At 42.5% G+C, this 23,553-nt stretch overlaps 3 protein-coding genes and 1 pseudogene across 4 annotated transcripts in view; 1 reads left to right on the top strand and 3 right to left on the bottom strand.

Annotated features, from left to right (window-relative positions):
• LOC114601534 (apelin receptor) overlaps positions 1-23,553 on the bottom strand; it is a 492,419-nt gene that overhangs the window by 125,294 nt on the left and 343,572 nt on the right. The window lies entirely within an intron of this gene.
• LOC114601709 (olfactory receptor 5AR1-like) lies at positions 3,034-3,972 on the bottom strand. The gene has a single exon (XM_028739134.2). The coding sequence runs from the start codon at positions 3,970-3,972 to the stop codon at positions 3,034-3,036; it is 939 nt and encodes a 312-aa protein (XP_028594967.2).
• Positions 6,428-10,005, bottom strand: LOC114585210 (olfactory receptor 5AP2-like). Of its 2 annotated transcripts, XM_077929533.1 has the most exons (2): positions 9,997-10,005; positions 6,428-7,357 (listed from the first exon to the last, which is right to left on the bottom strand). In XM_077929533.1, the coding sequence occupies exons 1-2, from the start codon at positions 10,003-10,005 to the stop codon at positions 6,428-6,430; spliced, it is 939 nt and encodes a 312-aa protein (XP_077785659.1). The 2 variants fall into 2 exon arrangements, with proteins under 2 accessions (XP_077785659.1, XP_028563466.2); XM_028707633.2 differs by lacking the exon at positions 9,997-10,005 and having other exon boundaries at positions 6,428-7,363.
• LOC114601689 (olfactory receptor 5AR1-like) lies at positions 14,564-22,161 on the top strand (annotated as a pseudogene).

Below are 23,553 nucleotides of genomic sequence, written 5' to 3'. Positions count from 1 at the left end.
CCTAATGTTCTTTTAAGAATGTGGCATCATAAAATACAGGGAAGCCCACATTTCTAAGGACAGCTGAATTTTGGTTTGCATATTGGTTCAAGAAGTACAAATTAAGTCATTTCCACTAAAATGCAAACAAAATTCAATTTAACCTCCATCGCTAGTGGACCTCAAAAATCCACTCAAAAATCTGGGACCGATTCTTCCTATCACCTCCTATGACCTTAAGCCCAGTAGGTGAATTCAGTATCACCTTCCTGGCAGGCAAAAGTCCTTGAGGAGGGTAGGCTAATGAAAGACATTGTCTAGTGAGTTAGTGTTAGTTTGGAAGGGTCCTATGGACTTAGAGTTACATGAGGACCACATCTGTCAAAGTCCTGACACAGTCCTGTCACAGTCCTGAATGTCACAGTCCTGACATTCTTTACTCCCTGTATACACGAAGAGTTTCTGCATGTTACTACGTCACAGTGATTCAGTCTCCTGTTGGCTGAAACCAGGAACAAAATGTTTAACAATAATTGGAACAACAAATGCTCCTGGCTGGAATCTGTATCCAGTGACGTCTGTTTTTGCTAAAGTCACTTAAAGGGAAAATACTGGAACTTTCTCTGTTAGTGTTTTAAAGAACGGGAAGACTGCACTGGATATCAAAACAGGATTTTCCAAGTACTGCACTTCAACTAAAGCACTCCTACCCAGCCTCTGCTTTAAACTGAAACACACACACAACATTTATTCCTCAAAGTCAGTGTTTAAGATGGGAATTGTAGTTCACCAAAATAACAATGGCAAGGACCTCTTTTCACACCAAAAGCAGACATTTCTAAATTTCTACATTACACAACACAATTTATTACCTAAGCACTGAGTTTAAAAACACAGGTGTTGGTAGCCCAAAAAATATAACTGGGGTAGTTGAAGGCACCTTTGTGAATCAATATAGCTCTATCTTCAGTCCTGGTTTTAGTCTGAAAAACTTATCCATTTTTCTTAAACATACTCCCCCCTTTCACCACTCCTTTCTTTCACTCCAGCATTTTTTTATTCAGCCTCTGATGCAGCCTCCCCCCCCCCCCCATCCAGTTCTTCTTGAAATGACCCCTTTGGTCTCCACTTGAAATGAAAATAAATAAGAAACACCTTTTCCAGTGCAGACTCTCCAGCCTCCAGTCCTGTCTCTCAGCATTCCATGCTCCACATGGCATCCAGGAGATGATGTAGGTGGTGAAGGCAGCAGTCCTAGGCTCCTACCACTCTAGTTCTCCAATGCACTCTCCTTATTTACAGCCCTGCATCTCATGCCAGGTGTGCATGAACACTCAAAAAACCCTCTTCCTCCTCTTGTGACCAGCCCAGTTCTTTTCCTTCAGCTGCTCTCACCCTGGAGACTGAGGTCAACTGGGAGGGAAAGATGCAACCCCCCCCCCCGGAGAGTCTATGCAATATTTTGCAGAAATGGGAGTTAATTGGGAGAGGAGAGGAGAGGAGACTCCCTAGAGAGTCTATGCAGTTTTGGAGCTGGCTCCAGCTGGGATGAAGCTTGCTAGCTCCCTCTTCAACCTTCTTAGTAATATCTGAGCAGGATAGTAACAAGATGAGATTGTAATATTGCTCTATGCTGTCAGTGGCAAAGAAACACAATTCTGTGCATTGACTGTGCTCTACTTCAGAGGCTTTCAATATGTATCTCATATCCAGAAGTCTAATTGGTTGGGATGCAAGACAGGGCCTTTTCCAATGTGGCACCCAGGTTGTAGCATTACCTCTCCAGAGAGAAACACCAGACTCCCACCTTTTAAACTTCAGATTAGCAGCCAATCCATTTTATTCTACTGTGTTTTAGTTTGGGTTGCCTAGTTTTTATACTAATTTTTTTGGTCCCTCTGTTGGTTTGAACTGATTACTAAAATTGAGTGCTAACCATCATTTTAGTAGTCTGAACTGTTTTCATTGTCTTTTAACAATGTTATAGTTCTCTGCAAACCATGATGGCTTGGATTTATATTTAAAATGTGAAGTATAAATTTTTAAATAAATAAAAGAAGGTAACATTGAGCAGAAAATAAAGCAAGCCAACTGGAAGACTAGCTCTGCATTACAAAAGATTTCTGCAAACGTGACATGAATGCTAGCAACATTAACCCCATCATGTGGGAATTCCTGGCAGACAACCACAGTGCCTAGAGACAGTCAGATCATGTATCCACAGCAGTGACCAAAGGAGGAAAGACCACTGGGAGGACCACAGAAAGAAGAAATATCATGGTGCATCTGTAGCAGCAAAACTAGATGCCTTCATCCGCCACAGATGCAACTAAACATGTCTCTCTTGTATCAGTCTCTACAGCCACAGCAGCTGCTGTAATTGCATGCCAAGACCCCTGGACCTGCAGCTCCCTAGGGGTGAATAAATAGACAGGCAACAGTATATACGATTTGTGGATCAAATAGGCCACCACTTTTATTAGTTACAGATGTGAGTGGTTTTTCATAAACATTGGGTGAAGCCAATTTAAATCACTCCAGCCCATCTGCTGGGAATCCATCTAATGATAGACCACCATGGGGAGCGGGCCTATGACCTACATCAAATAGCGGATCCCCTGGGCAGTCCCTGCTAGAGGAGTGATATGACCCTAGTCCCCGTCTGGGTGTTGGTTATAGGCCACTCTCCCCGGATCCCTTTAACAAAATACCCATAACCAAAGAGGGGCAGGAAGAGGTTACAAGCTACCCTCTACCCAATATCAGGGCTTCCCCAACGTCCAACCACCCACTGTAACTCTCCAGCGGTTTGACTTCACCCGTGAGGACAAACTCATCCATTGTCTCCCAAGACACACAGATGCCAGCCAACCATGCTATGTACTATTAATGCCACCTACTGACTATTAAGTGTGGAATGGTCAAAAAAAGAAAAAGAAGGGAAAAAAAGCAACACATCAGGACAATTACACACACATACACAAATAGAACAAATACACACTTCCTTGGTTATTATCTACTGGAAACTCAAACTCATCTAGAGCAATAACTGACTTAATTTAATGAGATCTTTCCATTCATCCTTAGGAAAGCATCCTTCACATCTTTATTTCTCAGACTGTAGATGAAAGGATTTAGCATTGGGATCACAAGAGTATAGAACACTGAAACAATTTTATCTTCATCCATTGAGACACTGGAATTGGGCCTCAGATACATAAAGATAATGGTCCCATAGAAGATTGTGACAGACGTGAGGTGAGAGGCACAGGTGGAAAAAGCTTTGTGTCTGCCCTGAGCAGAGCGAATCCGCAGGATGGCAAAAATAATGTAGATATAGGAAATGAGGATAATCAACAAAGTGGTTGTGACTATTGCAGTAGAAAAGATGAAATGCACAGTGTTAGCCACTTCTGTGCTTGAACAGGAAAGTTTCAGGATGGGAGGGATGTCACAAAAGAAATGATTGATAACATTTGAGCTGCAGAAAGAAAGGCTAAATATCAATGAAGTCTGTGCAACTGAATTCACAAAGCCACAAATATATGCACCTATTACTAAGACCAGACAGAGCTTTTTAGACATGGCAACAAAATAGAGTAATGGGTTGCAAATGGCAGTGAAGCGATCGTAAGCCATAATAGCTAGAAGACAAGTTTCAACTGTGATAAATAAACACAAAAAGAAAAATTGCACGGTACACTCTGTGAATGCAATAGCATTATTGCTCTCCAGAAAGGTCATCAGCAACCTGGGAGCGATAGTAGTGGAATAGCCAACGTCAACCAAAGATAGGTTGCTGAGGAAAAAGTACATGGGAGTGTGCAGGTTTGCATCAAGGGTGGCTAGTACGATGATGCCAATATTCCCTGACACTGTGACAATGTAAATCAAGAGGAACAGCAGGAAGAGAAGGGCCCACAGCTCTGGATATTCCATAAAGCCCAGAAGGATGAATTCAGTCACCATGGTTTGATTTGTGTACTCCATCATTTATTCCCTAGGAGGAAAAGAAAAAAGGAAATAAAAAGTAAGTAATTTTATTTATTTATTCTTAAAAATTCTCATGAAAATGTGTTAGCATTTTAGTCTGAATTTCTTTCAATAAACACATTTTTGCATGTATTTTCCATTATTATACACATATTGGCAAGTGATTTCACCTAATTCAGTTCTCTTTGTTATTTTCAGTAATGTATATATGCATTTTTGTACATATTATTTGGTGGAAGAACTGCATCACAAAATTCAGAGCAGTGTAGATTTGGTCTAAAGTTTTTGACTGTCATATTGGTTTGAAAAGTGTAAATTGGGTGGTTTCTCATTAAAACCCAAACCAAATTCTCATCTACCCCTAGTTATGACTATCTTTACCAGCACTGGGGCTAATTAATGCACAATCAAGTGATGACTTGAATGAAAATTGCAGAAAGGATCAGAAACCGTGACAATTTTTAAAAATATCACCTTCCGTGACTTGAAGCACAATGGGAGGAATTAAGTGCTGGGTTCTTCTGAATGTTCTGTCATGACAAGTACATCAGCTTGCTAGATAGGATGTTCCATTACCTTCTCCCACTGAGTGCAGTTTGGGGTTTCTCCTTACCAGGGCTATAGGGGAGGAGAGGGAGAAACCCCCGTTGTGAAGTTGGAAGTCATCAAATGGGCTCCTGTTCATGAGAGTTGTTCATTGAATCCCACCAAATAGTTTTAAATGTCAGCCATTGTTGAGCTTAGGCATGAGTCATCAGGTCATAATCAACACATGATGTAAAGGACCCCTGGATGGTGCAGGTATGAGAAGGATTTTTTCCAAGTGAGACGCACATTACCTGGTGGACAGCCTTCTGGAGAATACATGGCAGTTGGGTGGGATCGGATCGGCACACACCCACGAAATCAGAAATCCTCAACTGATGCCCATTCATTTCTCATGTAAGCATAGTACTCAGAAACAACCAGCTCAGGCATAAGACTTTGAAGAGTCTGGTGCAATCATCAAGTGCATGTTTCATATTGTTACATACCCATATTGCTGCTTCCTAGAAAGACTTGCTTCCAGTATCTTTTGCAGCAGCTTCCATCCATACCACCTGCTATTCTTGAATCTTGGACAATAAAACAAGCTTGAATAATTAAGGCTGCAGTTATTAGGGGGAGTATATATGGCTGAACTCAATGAGTTTTACTTCTGAGCATAATATTCCATATTCTATTATGTTTAAACAAATACAACTGGGCACAAGTTCTTTATTTTGACTCTCCCCCCCCCCCCCCGATTTTGTGTCAGTTTGCTGCAAATGTCAAAATGAAAGGCTTTTAAAGAGTTGGTACAATTGAATGCAATATCTCTTACCGACATAACAAAAATGCAGAAAAAATGATGATGGTATCTATTTCGGCTTTATTAGTCAAGCTGGTAACTCTTACCAGTGGAAAGAAAAGTCATTTCATGACTACAAGCGTATCACTGTGTGCATTAGCAAGATGTGTTTATATATGATTCCTTGGAAACTAGGGACATAGACCCCATGGGATTTTCTAAGTAAGATATAGCTGAGATTGCAACATTCCCTTCAGGTCCACTAGGGAATAGTAGATGACTACAAAGTAATATATTGTCTCAGATCTAGAGTACCAGTTCACATCACTTCTTGGTAGTTGTTGTTTTATTTAACCAGTCTACATTCCAAGAATACATGAGTAGTGTACAAAAACAGAATATCAAACAGAATACAAATCATAAAGCAATGCTAAAAACACGAAGCCAACAAGAATTTGAAACTGCAGAACTAGAATGGACTAATTCAGGAAGCTTTGGGAGAAAACAAAAATTCTCAACACATTTGGAAACGTAACAATGGGTGGTATCCAACTAACATGTCTCATTAGTGCATGGATTTTGACTTGCACAATGAGACTTTCCCCCTCTCCTCCCCCTGTGTATCTCCTGTGGACTCCCCAAATCTGCTCCAGAGGGCTGAGAGAACCCCAGAACATATTTAGGGGGCATGTGGAAGGAGAAGGGGGGGGGAGTCCCATTGCGCAAGCCTTAGCTGACAATGCATCAAAGTGAGTTAAACATATGTGATAACCAGGTGTGAGGCTCGGGGGGAGGGGGAGGGGAGGGAATCCAATACCACCCAAGGCCATGGATCAAAACTTTCAGAATAAATGGAGAACATGACCAACAGAGAAATCATTTTTTAAAAGGTCAATGTATTTCATCCCAAGAGCAATGTGTGTGTGATGAACCTACCATGGCTTTTCATAGTTCACACAGATGCCCAAACACAAAGAATTTAACTGAACATCACTGGCTCAAAACAAGTCCCTAAAGAGTCACACGTGTTACAGGTAGCATCAACAGTAACAGGAAAAGTGGCTTGCTTGTAGGAACCATTGGCCACAATGATGGTGGAGGAAGGATGAAGCAGTTGCAGAGTGGCTACTTCAGAAATGCCACTTTGCCTGCTATCCTGCACACAGCATCTTTCACATCTTTGTTCCTTAGGCTGTAGATGAGAGGGTTGAGCAGGGATGTCACGAGAGTATAGAACACAGAAACTATTTTGTCCTGATCCTTTGGGAAACTGGAACCAGGCCGTATATACATGAAGATGATGGTTCCAAAGAAGATAGTGACTGTGGTCAGGTGGGAAGCACAGGTGGAGAAGGCTTTGTATCTGCCCTGGGCAGAACGGATCTGCATGATAGCAAAAACTATGGCAATGTAGGACACCAAGACAATGAGAAAAGTCGTCAGTGCAATGACAGTGGATAAAATGAAATGCACAGTGCGAGTGACATGGGTGTCAGAACAGGACAACTGGAGTATAGGAGGAACATCACAGAAAAAATGATTAATGATATTTGAACTGCAGAAGGACAAATTGAATATGAAAATGGTATGGATAGTTGAACTTGCCAAGCCACAACTATATGCAACTACCACCAATATGGCACACAACTTCTTTGACATAACAGCAAAATAGAGCAGTGGGTTGCAGATGGCTGTGAAGCGATCGTACGCCATCACAGCAAGAAGGCAGCCTTCAGTGGTCACAAACAAACAAAAAAAGAAAAACTGCACTGTGCATCCCTTGAAAGAAATGGTTGTCTTCTCTGCCACAAAGGTTGTCAGCAACTTGGGGGCAATGGCAGTTGAATAACCAATATCGATAATGGAGAGGTTTCTCAGGAAAAAGTACATTGGGGTGTGGAGCCGAGCATCCACACTGGTTACTATGATTATCCCAAGGTTGCCTATTATTGTGACTACATAGATAACCAGGAACAAGATGAAGAGGGGGACTTGGAGGTCAGGGTGGTCCATGAATCCTACAAGGATGAATTCCGTTACAGAAGTGAGATTTTGCTTCATTATTATTCCTCTATAATGGGATAAAAATAATTATTAGCATAATGTGACAGTCAAGGTCAACCACATCTTTGCTTTTCTACATCCCTCAGGAGTATATTGTGAAAAGGCAATAGAGATGATCCCTGCTTGAGGTGTAACAGGAGGAAATTCAAAAGGGTAGGTACCACCACACTAAAAGCCTGATTCCTATGTCATATGGTATGGACTTTCTAGTAAGATGGAATCTGCAGGAGGCCCTCTCCTGAAGTGTGAGGTGATTGATCTGGTACATAATGAAACATTACAATTTCATAATACAGTATCAAACAATTGCAAAACAGGGACAGGGCCACATTTTTTTTTAAATAAATCAGAAAAATAAAACGATTTCAGAGTTCCCTAACCTGGGTGCAGCCACTGGGAATACCTTCTCTTTTGTCCCATCCTAAGTGGAACACTGAGAAGAGTCTCTCATTATTATTATTATTAAATTGTTTTGTCAGAAACAGTAACACGGTTTCTGCTTTGATGAATTTGTTCACTAGACATTGATGTGAAATGAATAAGAAAATTCACTGAAGCAGCCCTTATTTGGGGGAAGACCAGTCTCATAATGACTGGATTGCTTGGAAAAGTAGCCTTCATCATTTCATGTAAAGAGAGGTTGAGAAAGCCTTCGTCAGACATTTTCTAGAGCACAGTTTCAAGTCTACCAACTTTGCTTTAAATAACCAGAATAAAAATCCATTAATGAAAAAAGAGCTATAACCAGTGCCTTTTTTCTGGGGGTATGCATACCCCTAAACATTTTGTGAATCTAAATTTGGCCTCATTGAGGGGCAGTATTTCAATATGAGCAGGAAAATGAGAGTACCCCTAAACATTATTTTAGAAAAAAAGCACTGGGTACAATGGAGGTTTTGACTGAGTAGTTCTCTACCTACTACATTGAATGAGGGAGTTAGCATTCTTACCACCAGTTTTGAAAGGAATAACTTAAAATGTCTTTGTTTCCTACCTTTTCCTCTCCCCCCTTTCTTTGTGTAGAATTCAGGTAGACTATTTTGAGTAGCAAATCAGTTTGACATCAGAACATATATTTAGAATTAGGTATAATAAGCACTCAAGTAGGCTTGCCAACATACATTCTAACTGTAATTTCCACAGCAACGTCCTTCCTTGTGGGAGGATGAAGTCTCTCTCTGTATCTTTCTGTATCTCCTTGTCTCTCTCTTTTGCACAAAACTTGCTAAAACTGAATTGCTGGCATTTTGAAATTCTCTCACCCCTACCACATGTAGAAGTGCAATCTATTGTGCCTATATTTTGTGGGATGTACTTCTGGATGAATAATGGGCACCTATTGGCTAGTGCTCACAACATCATTAATGTCCAGTGATGCATCTTTTCCATCCATATACCAACATTCTTTTACACATCAAAAAAGTAGGTATTAAAAATTATGTTATTCTATGAATTTTAGATTGCAATCCTTAAACACATTCACATCAGAGTAAGTTCCGTGCTCCCAAATTTTACAGTGCAAATACTGTATAAGATGCCAGTCAGAACTTGTTGCACCATTGCAGCTGGGCAGTGTGGATAATCTAGCCTTTCAAAATATTTCTGCACTGGTTGCACCCAGCACTTTTTTTTTAAGAAAGCCTGGATTATGGCTGTGAGTCCCAGAATGGTTTCTCTTCTCCCACCTGTGAAAAGCCCCTCCCCATTTATTGCCAAGGCAGCTGTAGACAATAAATAAATAAATAGCCCTGCAGCACCCAAACAGTCCTTAGGGTTTGCTGGGTCACAACAAATATAGATAAATAAGGAGATATTATAAATGGATGATTAAAAAGATAATGCACCAATAATGATCCCCTTGACTTTAAAGTGGTTTTGCATGGGTTGGAGTTTGGCAATGCCAAAAGGAATAAACTTCTAGATTAATAAATGGATGATAATACATGGATGAATCTATGTGATGTTCGTACCTCACTCAGTGTTTCTGAAGATCAGCTTTGGCTGCATAGATCCCTAGGAAACCTGCAAGAGATTTGTAATGCAGCATCACAAAGGGCTTTCAATCTCTACCCATCTTTGGTGGCTACTGAAAACTTGTTTAGCTTCCAGACAATTTAGCTGCTTATACTTCTGCTTGCCAGAGAACATTTTTTTTGCCAATATTTCATGTGTCAACCATAATAAGAAGAAATAGTCTAAGAACTCTTACCTGTGAATCACAAAATGTCATTCCCAAAGCTTAAAAAGCAATGAAATGTGGATAGAATTTCTTGCTTTATAGCTGGTTTGGTATTGAGCTAGAACAGAATTGCTGAAATTCTCAAGAGAGAAACCCATATCATTAAAATATTCAGTATGACCTCTTCGCATAGTCATCACCTAAGGACCTGCAAGCTGAGAGTTTATTTCCATAATTGGTTTGAAACAAAACTGTCCCCATGCCACTCATTTCAGTACATATTTTCAACCATTAATCTACTTTAATGCCACTTTAATGTAAGCTTGCAGATAGAAGTCATTTACTCTTTGCTTATTGCTGCTTATTTCTGCACTATTTCTGCTAGTGCAATACTCACAATGCAGTAGATCAGGCTTCCTCAACTTTGGCCCTCCAGATGTTTTGAGACTACAATTCCCATCATCCCTGACCACTGGTCCTGCTAGCTAGGGATCATGGGAGTTGTAGGCCAAAAACATCTGGAGAAGAAGAAGAAGAAGAAGAGTTTGGATTTGATATCCCGCTTTATCACTACCCGAAGGAGTCTCAAAGCGGCTAACATTCTCCTTTCCCTTCTTCCCCCACAACAAACACTCTGTGAGGTGAGTGGGGCTGAGAGACTTCAGAGAAGTGTGACTGGCCCAAGGTCACCCAGCAGCTGCATGTGGAGGAGCAGGGAAGCGAACCCGGTTCACCAGATTACGAGTCTCCCGCTCTTAACCACTACACCACACTGGCTCTCTGGAGGGCTGATTGAGGAAGCTTGCAGTAGATTCAGCAGCAGCTGCAGTGCATCTTATCCCCCAATTAATGAGCAATGAGGCCAACCTAACAATACCAACATATTTGGTATGTTGGCCTTTGGCTAATTAATCACTATATGGCCTTTTAAACTATATAGGAGGTTTATTGTTTTGGTTTGTTACTGTTTTGTGTTTTTATATTGTAAACCATCCTATCATCCTTGCATGAACGGTGGTATACAAATATTATTATTATTATTATTATTATTATTATTATTATTATTATTATTATTATTTCTCATTACCACGTGTGAAGTTAATACTTTGGGCTTCTTGTCATCACACACTTTGAATAAAATAGTGCAAGTCCCCCTGGGAGTGAGGGGACTCGATGGCACGTCATCTGTCTCAGGAGGAACTGTATTGATAGGGGGAACATGGCTGTCCCCATGTAAATACTGACACTCCTGTCTTTACTGGGAACTCTGGTCTTGTGCTGGTCCCGGGGCGTGGTCAAAGTCCGGTCCTGGGTCACTAGTCTGGAAACAGTTCACAAAGAGCGAGGTGGGGTCCGAAGCAGGAAGCCGTGCGGGGACGGGAACACTGGAAGGTCAGGTCTGGGTCCGGGCAGGAGCAGGTATTCAACGACGTTGCTCCTACAACCTGAGACCGGGCTGACTGGCCTTTATCTTCTCTGAGGCCAGGGGCGGTCCCGGCCCCCAGGAGACCCGCCTCTCTCGGCCTTAAGGTGAGCACTCCTCCTGGGAGAAACCAGTTCCCTCCGCCTCTCTGCCCTGAGCCTCTGCAGTTCAGGAGAGGCTGAGGAGTTACTGGACCCAGGGGGAGACTCACCTTCCTCTGGCAGGGCCGGGAGAGGCGCACCTGTAGGTACTGTGTCCTCAATCACCTCCGGAGCTAGAGTGGAATCACCTGGTGCCTGCTCCTGAGGATCCGGCACAGGTGCAGGCGCTTCAGATCCAAGGCCCCGCCCCAGCTCAGCCCCCCCTGGAGGCGGGGACTCCTGTGCAGGCTGGGGTTCCTCCGGTTCAGCCTCTGAATCGGATTCCCAGGCCATTACAGGTCTTTACCAGAAACTGGGTGGAGGAGGCAGAGGAAGTAAGATGCACTTATTCAACATCACACTAGTAGATGACTAGGGCCACTCCCCTTACCGGGGGGGGGGGGTGTTGCAGGCAGGCCACGCACTTTCCCCATGTACAGCAGGGGGGGGGGCCGCGGCTGACAATGCCGCCTGTGTCACGGGGAGTCCCGGCCATGTCACGCCCTTGGCTGACCAATCCGGTTGGCCAGGGGGCATGGCTTGTGCTATTTAAACAGCCACGCGGCTGGGGGCTCTTCCTTCTTGCTTCCCGCTTCATCGAATCTTCCGCCCTCCCGCCCTTTTTTCATGCATTCGCCATCTTGGCCTTGCTATGGACTTCAGTTGGTTGCCTGTTGAGGGGGCCAGGTGGGAATTTTTCCACTTGGCAAATTGGCACCAGCCATGTGGTTTTCGCCTGCCTCGTAGCAATCGTCACAACTTTGTAAGGTTTGGCAGTTAGGCATTGGTAAAACCTGGTTTATGGGAGGGGAGGTTCTGGCCATCACTTGCCCCTCCTCTTTAAGGGTATTCTGTTAAAGGGATCCGGGGGTGTGGATCTCGTCCGAAGCCCGGGTAGGGGCTAGGGCCATGCCATGACCCCATTAGGGACCCTGGGGGAGCTCTCAGTTGATGTACATCAACAGGGCTCCCCCTACTGGTGATTGACCCTTACTGGACTACCTGCATAGTGGGCAGGAGTCAGATATAGTCAATTCAATTCCAGTGACTAAGCCAATACCACTCTCATTCTGTAACCAATAAAGTTGTGGCCTTAATTATCCCATTAACCTAAAATACTGGTGTCTTATGTGTTTTATTATTCAACAAATGGGGGAGGGCTCAGGGCCTTGACATGCAGCTAGCCTTCCTCACTGATATCAGCAGCCTCTGTTCATGTGTTGCCTCTAACTAATCAGCAGTTGAACAATTCTACTTATCCCATTGGTTTCTGATCAGGGTGGAAATTCCTATTTTTGACTGCACCACAATGGAATCTAGAGGTTACTACTGGACGGCACTGCTAGAGTACACCATGGGCAACAATGCATCTGGTATAGCATTTTCCATGGTATAAAAATGCACCCATTTTTCCTTTCTTAATTTTGAAATGTATCATTACCTCTTAGTAAAGGTTAATGGTGGCGATCCCTTTAGCAGCTTTAAGTTATGTGCCTGACAATGATATTAAGGATTTGTTTCAGTTTTCATGTCAACATTTGATCTGCTGATGATGGGTCCTAGTCGAGGTCCCTACTTCAAGGACACAGTGGAACAATCCAGCAGTTGCATTAAGGAAAAAGTTGCATTGAAAAATAAAAATAAACATGGAAACATCCATGCCTTTCTTTTAGGAAGGCACATAAGGCTGCAATAAATGCCTGGATTGTGAAGATTCTAGTCCTTGTGTCAGAGGACATTGGGGCAGACACAGGGAGATACAAAAGTGGTATGAATAAAGCAATTTTAGACAAAACAGGTATGTGGCTATTTATTTAAATGGGCAGTGGTTAAACATATGTTTAACTCTTGTATCGAGTTCACTGCTGCTTAAGTGTGGTTGGCTTGTGTCCTAAATGTAATAGACATTAAAGCCACAATGGTAAATATATGGTGTGTAAGTAAATCCCACTGATATTTTGAATGGACTGTTGGTTATAACTTTGGTTGGTTGGTTGGTTATAACTGCTGTTGGTTATAACTTTGATACATGTACTAGTGGTTTCAGATGGAGTAATTTCATAGCTCTATAAATACTTGAAGAGGAACATTCCACAAGTTTTTGCTCAAGACAGCTACATTTTATTAAATAAACAAGGTTGTTAAAACAGATAAAGCAATAGCAAATAGTGTGATGGACAGATCTAACCATGTCCAGGAAAACTGACATTTTGGTGACACTATATTTATTGATCATGATGAGAACTGTAATCTGCTACATTGGTCATTGAAAGGTGACCAATCTTTAACAAGATGCAGAAGATGGACATATATTTAGGTATGCCTAGATTTACATTTTTGGATCATATCAATTGACTGTGAGTGACAAGGAAGTAGAGTTCCTGAAACTGACATGGTAAAAGGGCACATGCATGTGCATGCAAGCCGGCACCCATTACTGATTTTGAGAGTTGATAGCGGCTAACTTTGCAAGCTTGAATGGCACATAAAAACTGTTCAAGTTCAAAATCACAGTGCTGATAGCTTTCTGTTACAGAACCATTTATTTATTTATTTTTACATACCAGTCCCTAAGCAAAGCTTTTATTGAGAAGAAAGTTTCCTTTGTATAGACCTCTTCAAAGCAACCTTCACTTCCTTGTTCCTTAGGCTGTAGATCAGGGGGTTTAGCATAGGAATTACTAGAGTATAGAACAAAGAGATGAATTTGTCATGGGCAACTGCAAACCTGTAATCAGGTCTTACATACGCGAATATGGCAGTTCCCAAAAATGGCCACAGCAGTCAAGTAGGAAGCAATAGTGGAGAAGGTTTTGCATCGACCTTCTGTAGAATTGATTCAGAGAATGGCTGCCAGGATGTATATGTAGGAAACAAGAACGGTTAAGATGGTGCTTGACAAAATAATGGTGGAGAAGATGAAATGTACAAGGTGGGTAAAATAGGTGTTAGAACACGACAGTTTCAGAATGGGGGGCACATCACAGAAGAAATTATTGATGACATTGGAGCCACAGAATATCAAACTGAATATGAAAATTGTCTGAACAACTGCATACACAATGCCATGGGTATATGCAACCATAATCAAGAAATGCAGAGTCTTCTGGACATGATAACTGTATACAGCAATGGGCTGCAGATGGCTGTGAAGTGATCATATGCCATTGCAGCCAGGAGGTCACACTCCCTGGACACAGAAATGCAGAAAAAGAAGAACTGAATTGCACACTCATTGAATGAAATAGATTTGCTTTCCATCACAAAAGTTATCAACATTTTGTATTCTGTATTGTTGTATTCTGTTGTATATTCTGGTGTGATGTGGGATGTTGTGTAATTTAATGTTGTCTGTCAAATAAAGTTTAATGATGATGATGATGATGTTATCAACATTTTGGGAGCAATGGTCATTATATAGGCAACATCCAAGAGAGACCGGTTGCTGAGGAAGTATGGAAGTACATGGGAGTATGAAGCTGCCAATCCATCCTGAGCAACATAATCACCCCAAGAGTCACAACATAAATGAACAGAAACACCAAGAAGAGGAGCATCTGGAACTCTGGGTGCTCTGTAAAGCCCAAGAAAATAAATTCTGTCACAATGGTCTGGTTTTTTGTCACCAATTAGCCCAGATAAGGTCTCTTCTACAGGTGAATATATATAGGATCTACAGTTATATAGTAAGCAGAGATGGTTGGATTGCTTTCTTCACAATTCCTATATGCCAGGGACTGGCAACCTTCTTGGGTACATTTGCAAATCAGGAAAATTGTCATGAGCGCCACACACACCAAGCACACAATGCATCTTATCCTATTGGTCAAAATAGGATGCTTCTTTCAAGCCCAAAAGGGCAACCTGTGGGCAGCAGAGAAGGTCCATGGCCACCTGATTGATGATATTTTCTATACGCCTTTGCAAAAGTAAGCTCTCATTGATTTCAGCTGCAATATCTGTGAGCAGGATTGCAACTTTAGGTTCTAGCCTTGCACTAGTTTCACTTAGCTGAGTAAGAGCAATGAAATCCTAGCAATGCCTATGCAAATCTCTGCATCCATCTGGTATCATCAGGTGGCTCTCTTCTGCAGAGAAAAACAAGATGAATTGGGGATATTAAGGGGTAAGGGTATCTTTCTCATGAGTCCCAAAATCATCTGAGTTAAAATCATCTATGATTAAAACATTAGAAATTGGCTGACTGATGATTGACTTAAACTTGAGTAAAACAAGATTGATAATTGCTAGCATTACTAACTCTCAGGAATCATTATTGGTGAAAATGTGCTCTTTGTTAGAGATCTTTAAAAGTCAATCTATTTCATCAGTTCATGAGTTTTCTTTGAAACTCATTAAAGGTGATGTGTAATAATCTTTGGAGGAGGCATGCAGTCATGTGATTAGGTCCCGAAGGCATGAACAATAACCGAAGAGCATCATGTGCCTCATCCAAAATTCATATTGTTCCGAATCGCATCCTCAGCTAACCATTAAACTATATCAAATACAAATGCCTCATGGAAATAACACATTATGCTGTATTGTGCAGGAATATTTTGAGAACAGACACTCTTCCTGGGTAAGTTAATTTATTCCAGCTTTCTTGAAAGGGAGTTGAAAGTGAGAGGGCTGGGTCAATTGCCAGAAGAGGATGCTTGTAGAAATCATTCAAACAAATTTTACTCAGGCTTCCTTCACCTACCGCTGGCTATCTTCCCAGACTCATTGTAACACAGGGATATCTTTTCTTCTAAAACAAGGACAGGGAACCTGTGGCTCTTCAGAGAGTGTGGGACTCCAGCTGTGTTCAACCTGATCCAGCATGGCCAATAGTCAGGGATGCTTTATGTATGTTCTATATGAATATTTCTGCTACAGGAGCAGGGGGAGCTGCAAGCAGGAGTGGGAAGCTACAATCAAATAGATTGCAATAATACTTATTCTCATTTCATTTCTTAAGAACAACCTTGAAGTCATTTATCATTGCACTGAGTACAATGTTCCACTAAATTGGAAATATTAGGGGTGGTAGTCAACTAAATATTTGAATACAAGGATTAGCACGAGCGCAATGGGACTTTCCTTCCTCCATGTCATCCCGAAATCGGTGCTGGGGGGTTGGAAGAAATCCAAAACAGATATAGGGAGCTAACAGAGGGAACAGATGGGGAGAGTGTTCCAATGTACAGGGAGAAATCCTTTTGCTAGTAGAACAATTTGCTTAGTGCTAGGTTGAACTTGATTTAGTCCTACTTCTGTAAGTATCCCAGCTCGACATTTGTGTAAAACTCCTGGATTAGAAACATTATATGGATATTTCTATTGATACTTAAAACTTTTCAGTAGCAAATGGGACAAAGGAGGTAGATGGCAAAGGAGGGGAGTACCACATATTATTTGTTTTAGAAATAAATAAGTAGTAAGAATAGAAATGCCGGATTAGTATTGCATCCTTGTATGGACATCATGTTGGTATTTTGCAGTTATACAATATTATAAATTACATGGTCATTATTAAGATTTTTTTTTTTAAAAAAAGGTAGGATGTATTTCAAACATAGCTTCAGCTTATTTCAATGGGGCAGGTAAAATGGAATGTAACATGGAATGTAAAAGAGTTTAACTTTAGTAACACTTACTAACTATAGTAACACTGCAATTCTAAGCAGAACTCAATGAGAGTTAAAGACGTGGGGAGGACTGGGCTGCTGGTTTGAAGGCCATTTGCCAAGCAGCATCACATTAATTCAATGAAGGATGTTACGGAGCAACCGATATACTGGGGTGCCTCTGTGTTTCTCATCTAAATTTCTCCTCAGGTTTTAAAATTTCAGAACTGGAGAATTTCCCCACTGTTTTATACTTTATTGTTTGTATTTCTGAATGTTGCACAGTGCCCTGTACATGCACATTTTACCACAGATTTTTGTGCATTTAATGCCTTCCAGGGTCATGTCCAGTAAATTTATCTTTGTGGGGCCCCGTAAATTTTGCTGTAATGTGCATGTGTGCAGCAAACTATCATAACATGTATTGTAATCCATGCCCCACTACAACACACCTGCACATCTTTGTGTGTGTGCGTGTGCACGCATTGTTGCTTAGAGCCACATTCAGTAGCTTAAAAAAAACAACCCAGAATGGTGAATGCAGAAGAGTGTTTTATTCCATCTTCAAACTTGTTTTCTAGCCACATGAGGGCTGGCCCATGCATTCCACCATATTGGTGAAATAATTCCTATCTGCTCAGTAACAAATAGGGTGTGAATCTCTTTCCCCATTTCTTACCTCTATTTGTGATCTTCCCATACTGTTTGCTATACTATGGCAGCTATTGTATTCACAGTACTATTTTTGCTCTCCAAAGCAGTCTTCCAGGTGTTAAAACCACTGACAAAGAGGATTCATTTCCAGTATTTATCTTTGAAATATATTCTACGAGGGCAGCAGAGAACAGTGTCACTAGAAACAAAGTATTTCAGCCAGGTGTTTCCATTGTGCCAATTACTCTCAAACATTGCTCTCTGTTTTCAAGCGAGGCTTTTGGGTGGTTGAGGAAGATACAGTTGTAAAATGTGCTGACAATTTTGGAATCATTTTCCTATGAATGTGACCGTGTCAGAGACTGGGCAGAGGAGGAATGGTGGAGACTGTCTCCCCAGTTTGACCCTTCCAGGGAGAAGGAAGAGGAAGACAGTTTAGAATTACAACAGGGGTTTGAGGGAGGTCACAGCTCAAAGGCAGATGAGGGGGAAAGTTGGGAAATAATGGGAGAGAAGGAGAAAGTACCAGGGGGCAGTGCCGGATTTATGTATAGGCCAAGTAGTCTGAAGCCTAGGGCCTCTAAATCTAGGGCGCCTCGCCAGCCTGCCCGCTCCCCAGTGGGCAGTCTCCCCTCTCCCAAAATTGCAAACCCAAGACTTCATGCAAGGGCAGGGCGACTCAGGCCCAGCAGCTAAGAGACTCAGGGGTAGCCAGTGGGGCCCAATTTGAAGCAGTGGGGTGCAAGTTGATTATTTTTTTGTAGGGCCTTAGTTCACAGCCAAATATAATAATTTATACCCCACCCATCTGGCTGGCCTTCCCAGCCACTCTGGGCGGCTTCCAACAAAATATTAAAATACAGTAATGCATCAAACATTAAAAGCTTCCCTAAACAGGGCTGCCTTCAGATGTCTTCTAAAAGTCTGGTAGTTGTTCTCTTTGACATCTGGTGGGAGATGTACCGAGAAGACCCCCTGCCTGATTCCCTGTAACTTGGCTTCTCGCAGTGAGGGAACTGCCAGAAGGCCCTCGGCGCTGGACCTCAGTGTCCGGGTAGAACGATGGGGGTGGAGATGCTCTTTCAGATATACTGGACCGAGGCTGTATAGGGCTTTAAAGGTCAGCACCAACACTTTGAATTGTGCTCCGAAAATCCATCTAGGTTGCCCTGGTGTGGGGGCCCTCTTAGGAGCGGCACGCAGGACCCGATTTGGCCAAATTGCTCCAATTGCCTTAAGGTCAGCCCTGATGAGACAATGCAGGGGTTGGACTGACAAGCCCTGCACCTTCTAGGTCCCTGGTGTCACTATTCAGAGTACAGGCTCAAGGACTTGTTATGTAGCAATGGAGATTTATGTTACTGCTTTATGAATGAACACTGTTTTATGAATGGACTCTGTATTTTATGAATTACCTAAGAGCCACCAATAGGGAGCTCTAGAATCCGACAGCTAACCAAACAGCGACCTCTATTGCTAAAAGCAGGTAACCAGCAGGGAGCACTTCAGCTCAGCCTTTGCACTGTTGACTAAACATCCCCTGCTGTGCAGATAATGGAGAAAGCTCATAAATTGTATCCCTTCTTTCATCCTGGCCAACTCTATTACGCTGGTGTAAACCCTGGTGCACCAGGAACCCAGAATAACAGCAAATAAACTCCTCTCATACGTCAGCAACTGATAAGACTTGTCAACCAGTTCTTCCAAAGTCTTCCTAAATTATAAAGCTCCAAAATACAGGCCAAAAGATAACAGGCCTGGGAAGAGCGAGGCATGCAATGGGCACCACCAGTGAAAAGGCCCTGCTCCATGTAGCTCCTGCCCTGTCATTTGATAGGGTGCCGACTTGCCCTCCTTCTTGACATGGAATGCTCTTGACATGGGATGCTCTCTACTGGAGTCTCCAGGTCCAGTACAAAGACCATAAGAAGGGAGAGCAGGGACCTTGAAGTTCCCAACAGCTGTTAATCAAGCAAGCAAGCAAGCACACAGGTCACCTTTGTCACAGTCAGGACACCTATTTCCTAGCCAGGCCTGTGCCCAATTTTGTTTTTGTACAAAATGTCTCAGTAGGGTGTTTCTTTCAGAGTACTATACGTTAATGAGAAATTAATGGGCTTCAATTGAGGATTTGTGCTTCTGTATAATGTCAGAATGATTCTTCCTAGTTTCATCCAGTGTGGGAATCTACCCATCTCCTTTCTGTTGCTCCATAAACTTTTCAAGGCAAGGCACAGTTTTCTTATTTTTCTTTGGATATAAGGAGTGGAAAGGTTTGTATGTACCTCCACTGAGAGAGGTGGTAGGCTTCTGAATACCAGTTGCTGGGAATCAAATAAGAGAGTGCTATTGCCTTCAAGACCTGCTTCTTGGCTTCCAACAGCCATCTGGTTGACCGCTATGAGAACAGGATGCTGGACCAGATGGGTGACTGGCATGTTCAAGCAGTCTTTTCATATGTCCTTACTTAAAGCTTGCTCGGAATGCCTATTGGCAGGATACATGGATACATAATACCAACAAAAACAATGGGGTATATCCGCTCATGCACTTCCATTTGCAGAAGGCTCTTTGATTTAGCAGAAGCCTCAACTAATGGAAGCAGTTTCCTTCTATTTCTCCCTGCAACCTTCTCTACCACTTACAGTGCTGATTTGGGGTGCCCCCCAATCTTTAGGAGCAGAGTTTTGGAAGGCAAAGGGGCATGCATGGGAGATTTCTGAAAATCACTTCCCACCCTTTTTCTGTTCGTGGAAGCCTCTTTTGGATCAGAACGTTTATACTACACCCTTCTTGTGTATTAAGAACATCACTCAGGCTGATAACATAAAACATCTGTTGAACTTTCTATATGTAAAACAATTATGAAAAAGAGAAACATTGGATACAACATATTATCCAATGTATTGAACATTTTTTAAGGTACTGGAAATGTAGAACAGAAGAAGGACCTGGTTGGCTGAGATCAGAGGACCATCAGCTCCAACATATTGCTTCAAACAGTGACCAGGTAGATGCCTCTCAGAAGCTCACAAACAAGGCATGCCTGTGGTAGACCTCCCCTGTTCTTCACTCCAACATGCAGTATTTAGAGAAACAGCCTCTCACTGACTTTTTAAGAGAACTTAATTTCCCTTCTCCTTTCTGCTGACTTGCCTCATATCAGTAAAATGATGTTACCATTCCATCCCAATAATATTTACTCAGAAAGAAGACTCATTGCAGCTAACCGATAGTACTGGAGACTGGAGTTAGGTGTGATGCTTGAGGCTCTAGTGGAGCAGTGGCTATTTTGTTTTGACCTGAGGGTAACAGTCAACCTTGGCCAATCCTCTGAGGGGTGCATGCCAGTGATGGGCATGGACATCCATGCTCTTACACCTGCTGTTATGTGCATGAGAGATGCAGGACATTGAGGACACATGCACAGCCTCTCCTTAACTAATCTGTGCAGAGAGGGTGGTTATCAATGCTCAATCAAATGATCAATCTGGATGCTGGGTTGGATGAAGAGATTTAAATTTCTTTGCCTACCCCTGTACCATGTCTACTTAACCCCCCTTTTTTGATAGGGTTGGGTAGAATAAAGTGTTGGGGGACTGTACCACTAGGACCATCCCTGCTCTAGTGGAAGGAACAAAACTGCTACTGTTAAGTGTTGTGGAACCTATTGAGGTGCATCACACAGTAGGCATTTGGAATGCAGTCATCAAAGAAGGGGCTGGCATTATTCAAAAATGGTGGACCAAGCAAGTGTGCATGAACTTGTCTTGAAGAACTATTAATGTTGGTGCTCATTTAATTGCAAATGCTCCTTCTCTCTTTCAGTGGAGAACAAAGGAACATAGATGGAAAGAAAGAATCATACCAGTGTGACAGAATTCATCTTTGTGGGATTTATGGATCACCCAGAGCTTCAGATTCCTCTTTTTGTGCTGTTCCTTGGTATTTATATCACCACCCTGGTGGGGAACTTTGGTATGATTATTTTGATCCGGATTGATGCCCGACTTCAGACTCCAATGTATTTCTTCCTCAGTAACCTGTCTCTTGTAGATGTTGGTTATTCAACAGTCATTGCCCCTAAGATGCTCATGACCTTTGTATCTGAAAACAGAACCATTCCCTTCATTGAGTGTGCTGTGCAGTTTTATTTTTTCTGTATCTTTGTAACCAATGAATGTTGTCTTTTGGGTGTGATGGCCTATGATCGCTTTGTAGCTATTTGCAATCCATTACTTTATCACACCGCAATGTCCAAGAGACTTTGTATCTTGCTTGTCATTTTGTCATACATAACTGGTTTTGTGAACTCCACTGCACAGACAATTTTTATATTTAGTTTGTCTTTCTGTGGCTCCAATGTAATTAACCATTTCTTCTGTGATATCCCTCCAATCCTGAAGTTGTCCTGCTCTGACATCCACAGTACAGACATTGTTCATTTTACCTTGTCCACAATAGTTGTCATGAGTACTGTCTTGATTGTCCTAGTGTCTTATGTTTCCATTGTCACCACCATCTTAAAGATCAACTCTGCTGAGGGTAGGCGCAAAGCCTTCTCTACCTGTGCATCCCATATCATGGCTGTCACTATCTTCTATGGAACTCTGATCTTTATGTATTTGCGGCCTACCTCGGGCTACACAATGGACCAAGACAAAATTATCTCAGTGTTTTATACACTGGTGATCCCTATGCTAAACCCTTTGATTTATAGTCTGAGGAACAAGGAAGTGAAGGAAGCTGTGAAAAGGGCAATCGGCAGAAAGATCTTTGCTTGTTGAGTAGTCAAACTTCATTTGAGATAAAACTGATTTGGTAAGATAACTTTCTGTACCCATTGTTAAAGTATCTATTAAAATCTCTTTGATCCTGTTACACTTTACAGTCTTTCCTCAAACTCATCCCTTTTGAGGTTCCTCAGAATCCCAGACCATCTTTGTTTAAAAGTAGACTTTGTGAGCCCTTTGTCCCCAGAAATCAGGAGCCTGGTTCATCATAGGACCCTCCTATGGGCTTCTCCTACATTCTTATGCTCAGGTTCCCCCCTCTTCCTTCTCTTAGTCTAACATAAACAGTATTACTGCTTCCTTTCTCCCCCTAGAAACCTTCCCCTTTTGCCATTGTTGGTGACACCCAGTTATCAGGGCTGGTAAAAACAAAAAGCAACGGTTCAGAGGTTCTTGTGTAGCCAGGGATATGAGCACAGAAGCCCACTTCTTCATGGGGGAAATCACCACATAGATTGGTGTGTTTCCTTCTGAAAATTTTTCTTCTGAGCCTGAGTCCACCAGCTGGAATCCATGAGAATCCAAGACACTTGAACCTGAGCACCCACACACAATGTCAGGGGCTGAACTGAGGAGGAATGGTGGGGGCTGTCCCCCTTCTTCTGAACCTTCCTGAGGACAGGAGGACAGTGTAGATTTAGAACAGTGCTTTGCAGAAGGGCACAGGCTGCAGAGAACAGAAGCTGGGAAATACTAGCAGGACAAAAGAGAAGCACCAGGAGAGAGGCAGCCAACAGACACTGTGTCTTTGGAGAGCATTCCTGAGCCCCCTCCCCCAGGATTAGGAGTGCTGTGAGAGTAGCCAAACATAAAGCTCAGAGACAAAAAGCCCAGACCAACTGGCACAGGCATGATGTAGTATGAGAGAGATGAAGGGGGGACTTCCGGGGAGGCGCCTCCGGCAATGGCTGGATTCCTCTGATCAGGAGGAATCAGCTCCGTGGAAATCTGGGTCTGGCCGCCACGGCGAAGGCGGAGACCCGTTAAAAATCACAGGCGGGAGAAGCCTGTGAGCGTGGGATTCGGCGGGCACCTTTTGCGCCTCCCCCACTCACGGGGAAACCCAGTTTCGGGGATCCGGAGCGACGTGGGGTGAGTGGCGCGGTGCTTCGAATCATCTGCTTCTTCCACAGAGCGAAGCCGCATAGCTGTTGTCGGAGAGCGCTGACTTTTTCCTGTGGACAATTTGACTCTAAAGTAACTACCCGTGAGTAGAGCTTAATCGGGAAAATTGGATTTTAAAAACGTCTAATTTGGCATCAAAACGGGGAAGGTTCAATACAGGAAGTCCGCCTTCCCTTTTTGTAAACAGTCTGAAGCAATTGAGGCTGCAAGCTGAAGTCTTGGAAAGCTTTTTGTAAAAGACTAAATTTTCATAAGTAAAGA

Source organism: Podarcis muralis, chromosome 1, assembly GCF_964188315.1.
Source record: "Podarcis muralis chromosome 1, rPodMur119.hap1.1, whole genome shotgun sequence".
Lineage (NCBI taxonomy): Eukaryota > Metazoa > Chordata > Lepidosauria > Squamata > Lacertidae > Podarcis > Podarcis muralis.
The sequence above is the reverse complement of the archived record's forward strand: the minus strand, read 5'-3'. Positions and strand labels throughout refer to the sequence as shown.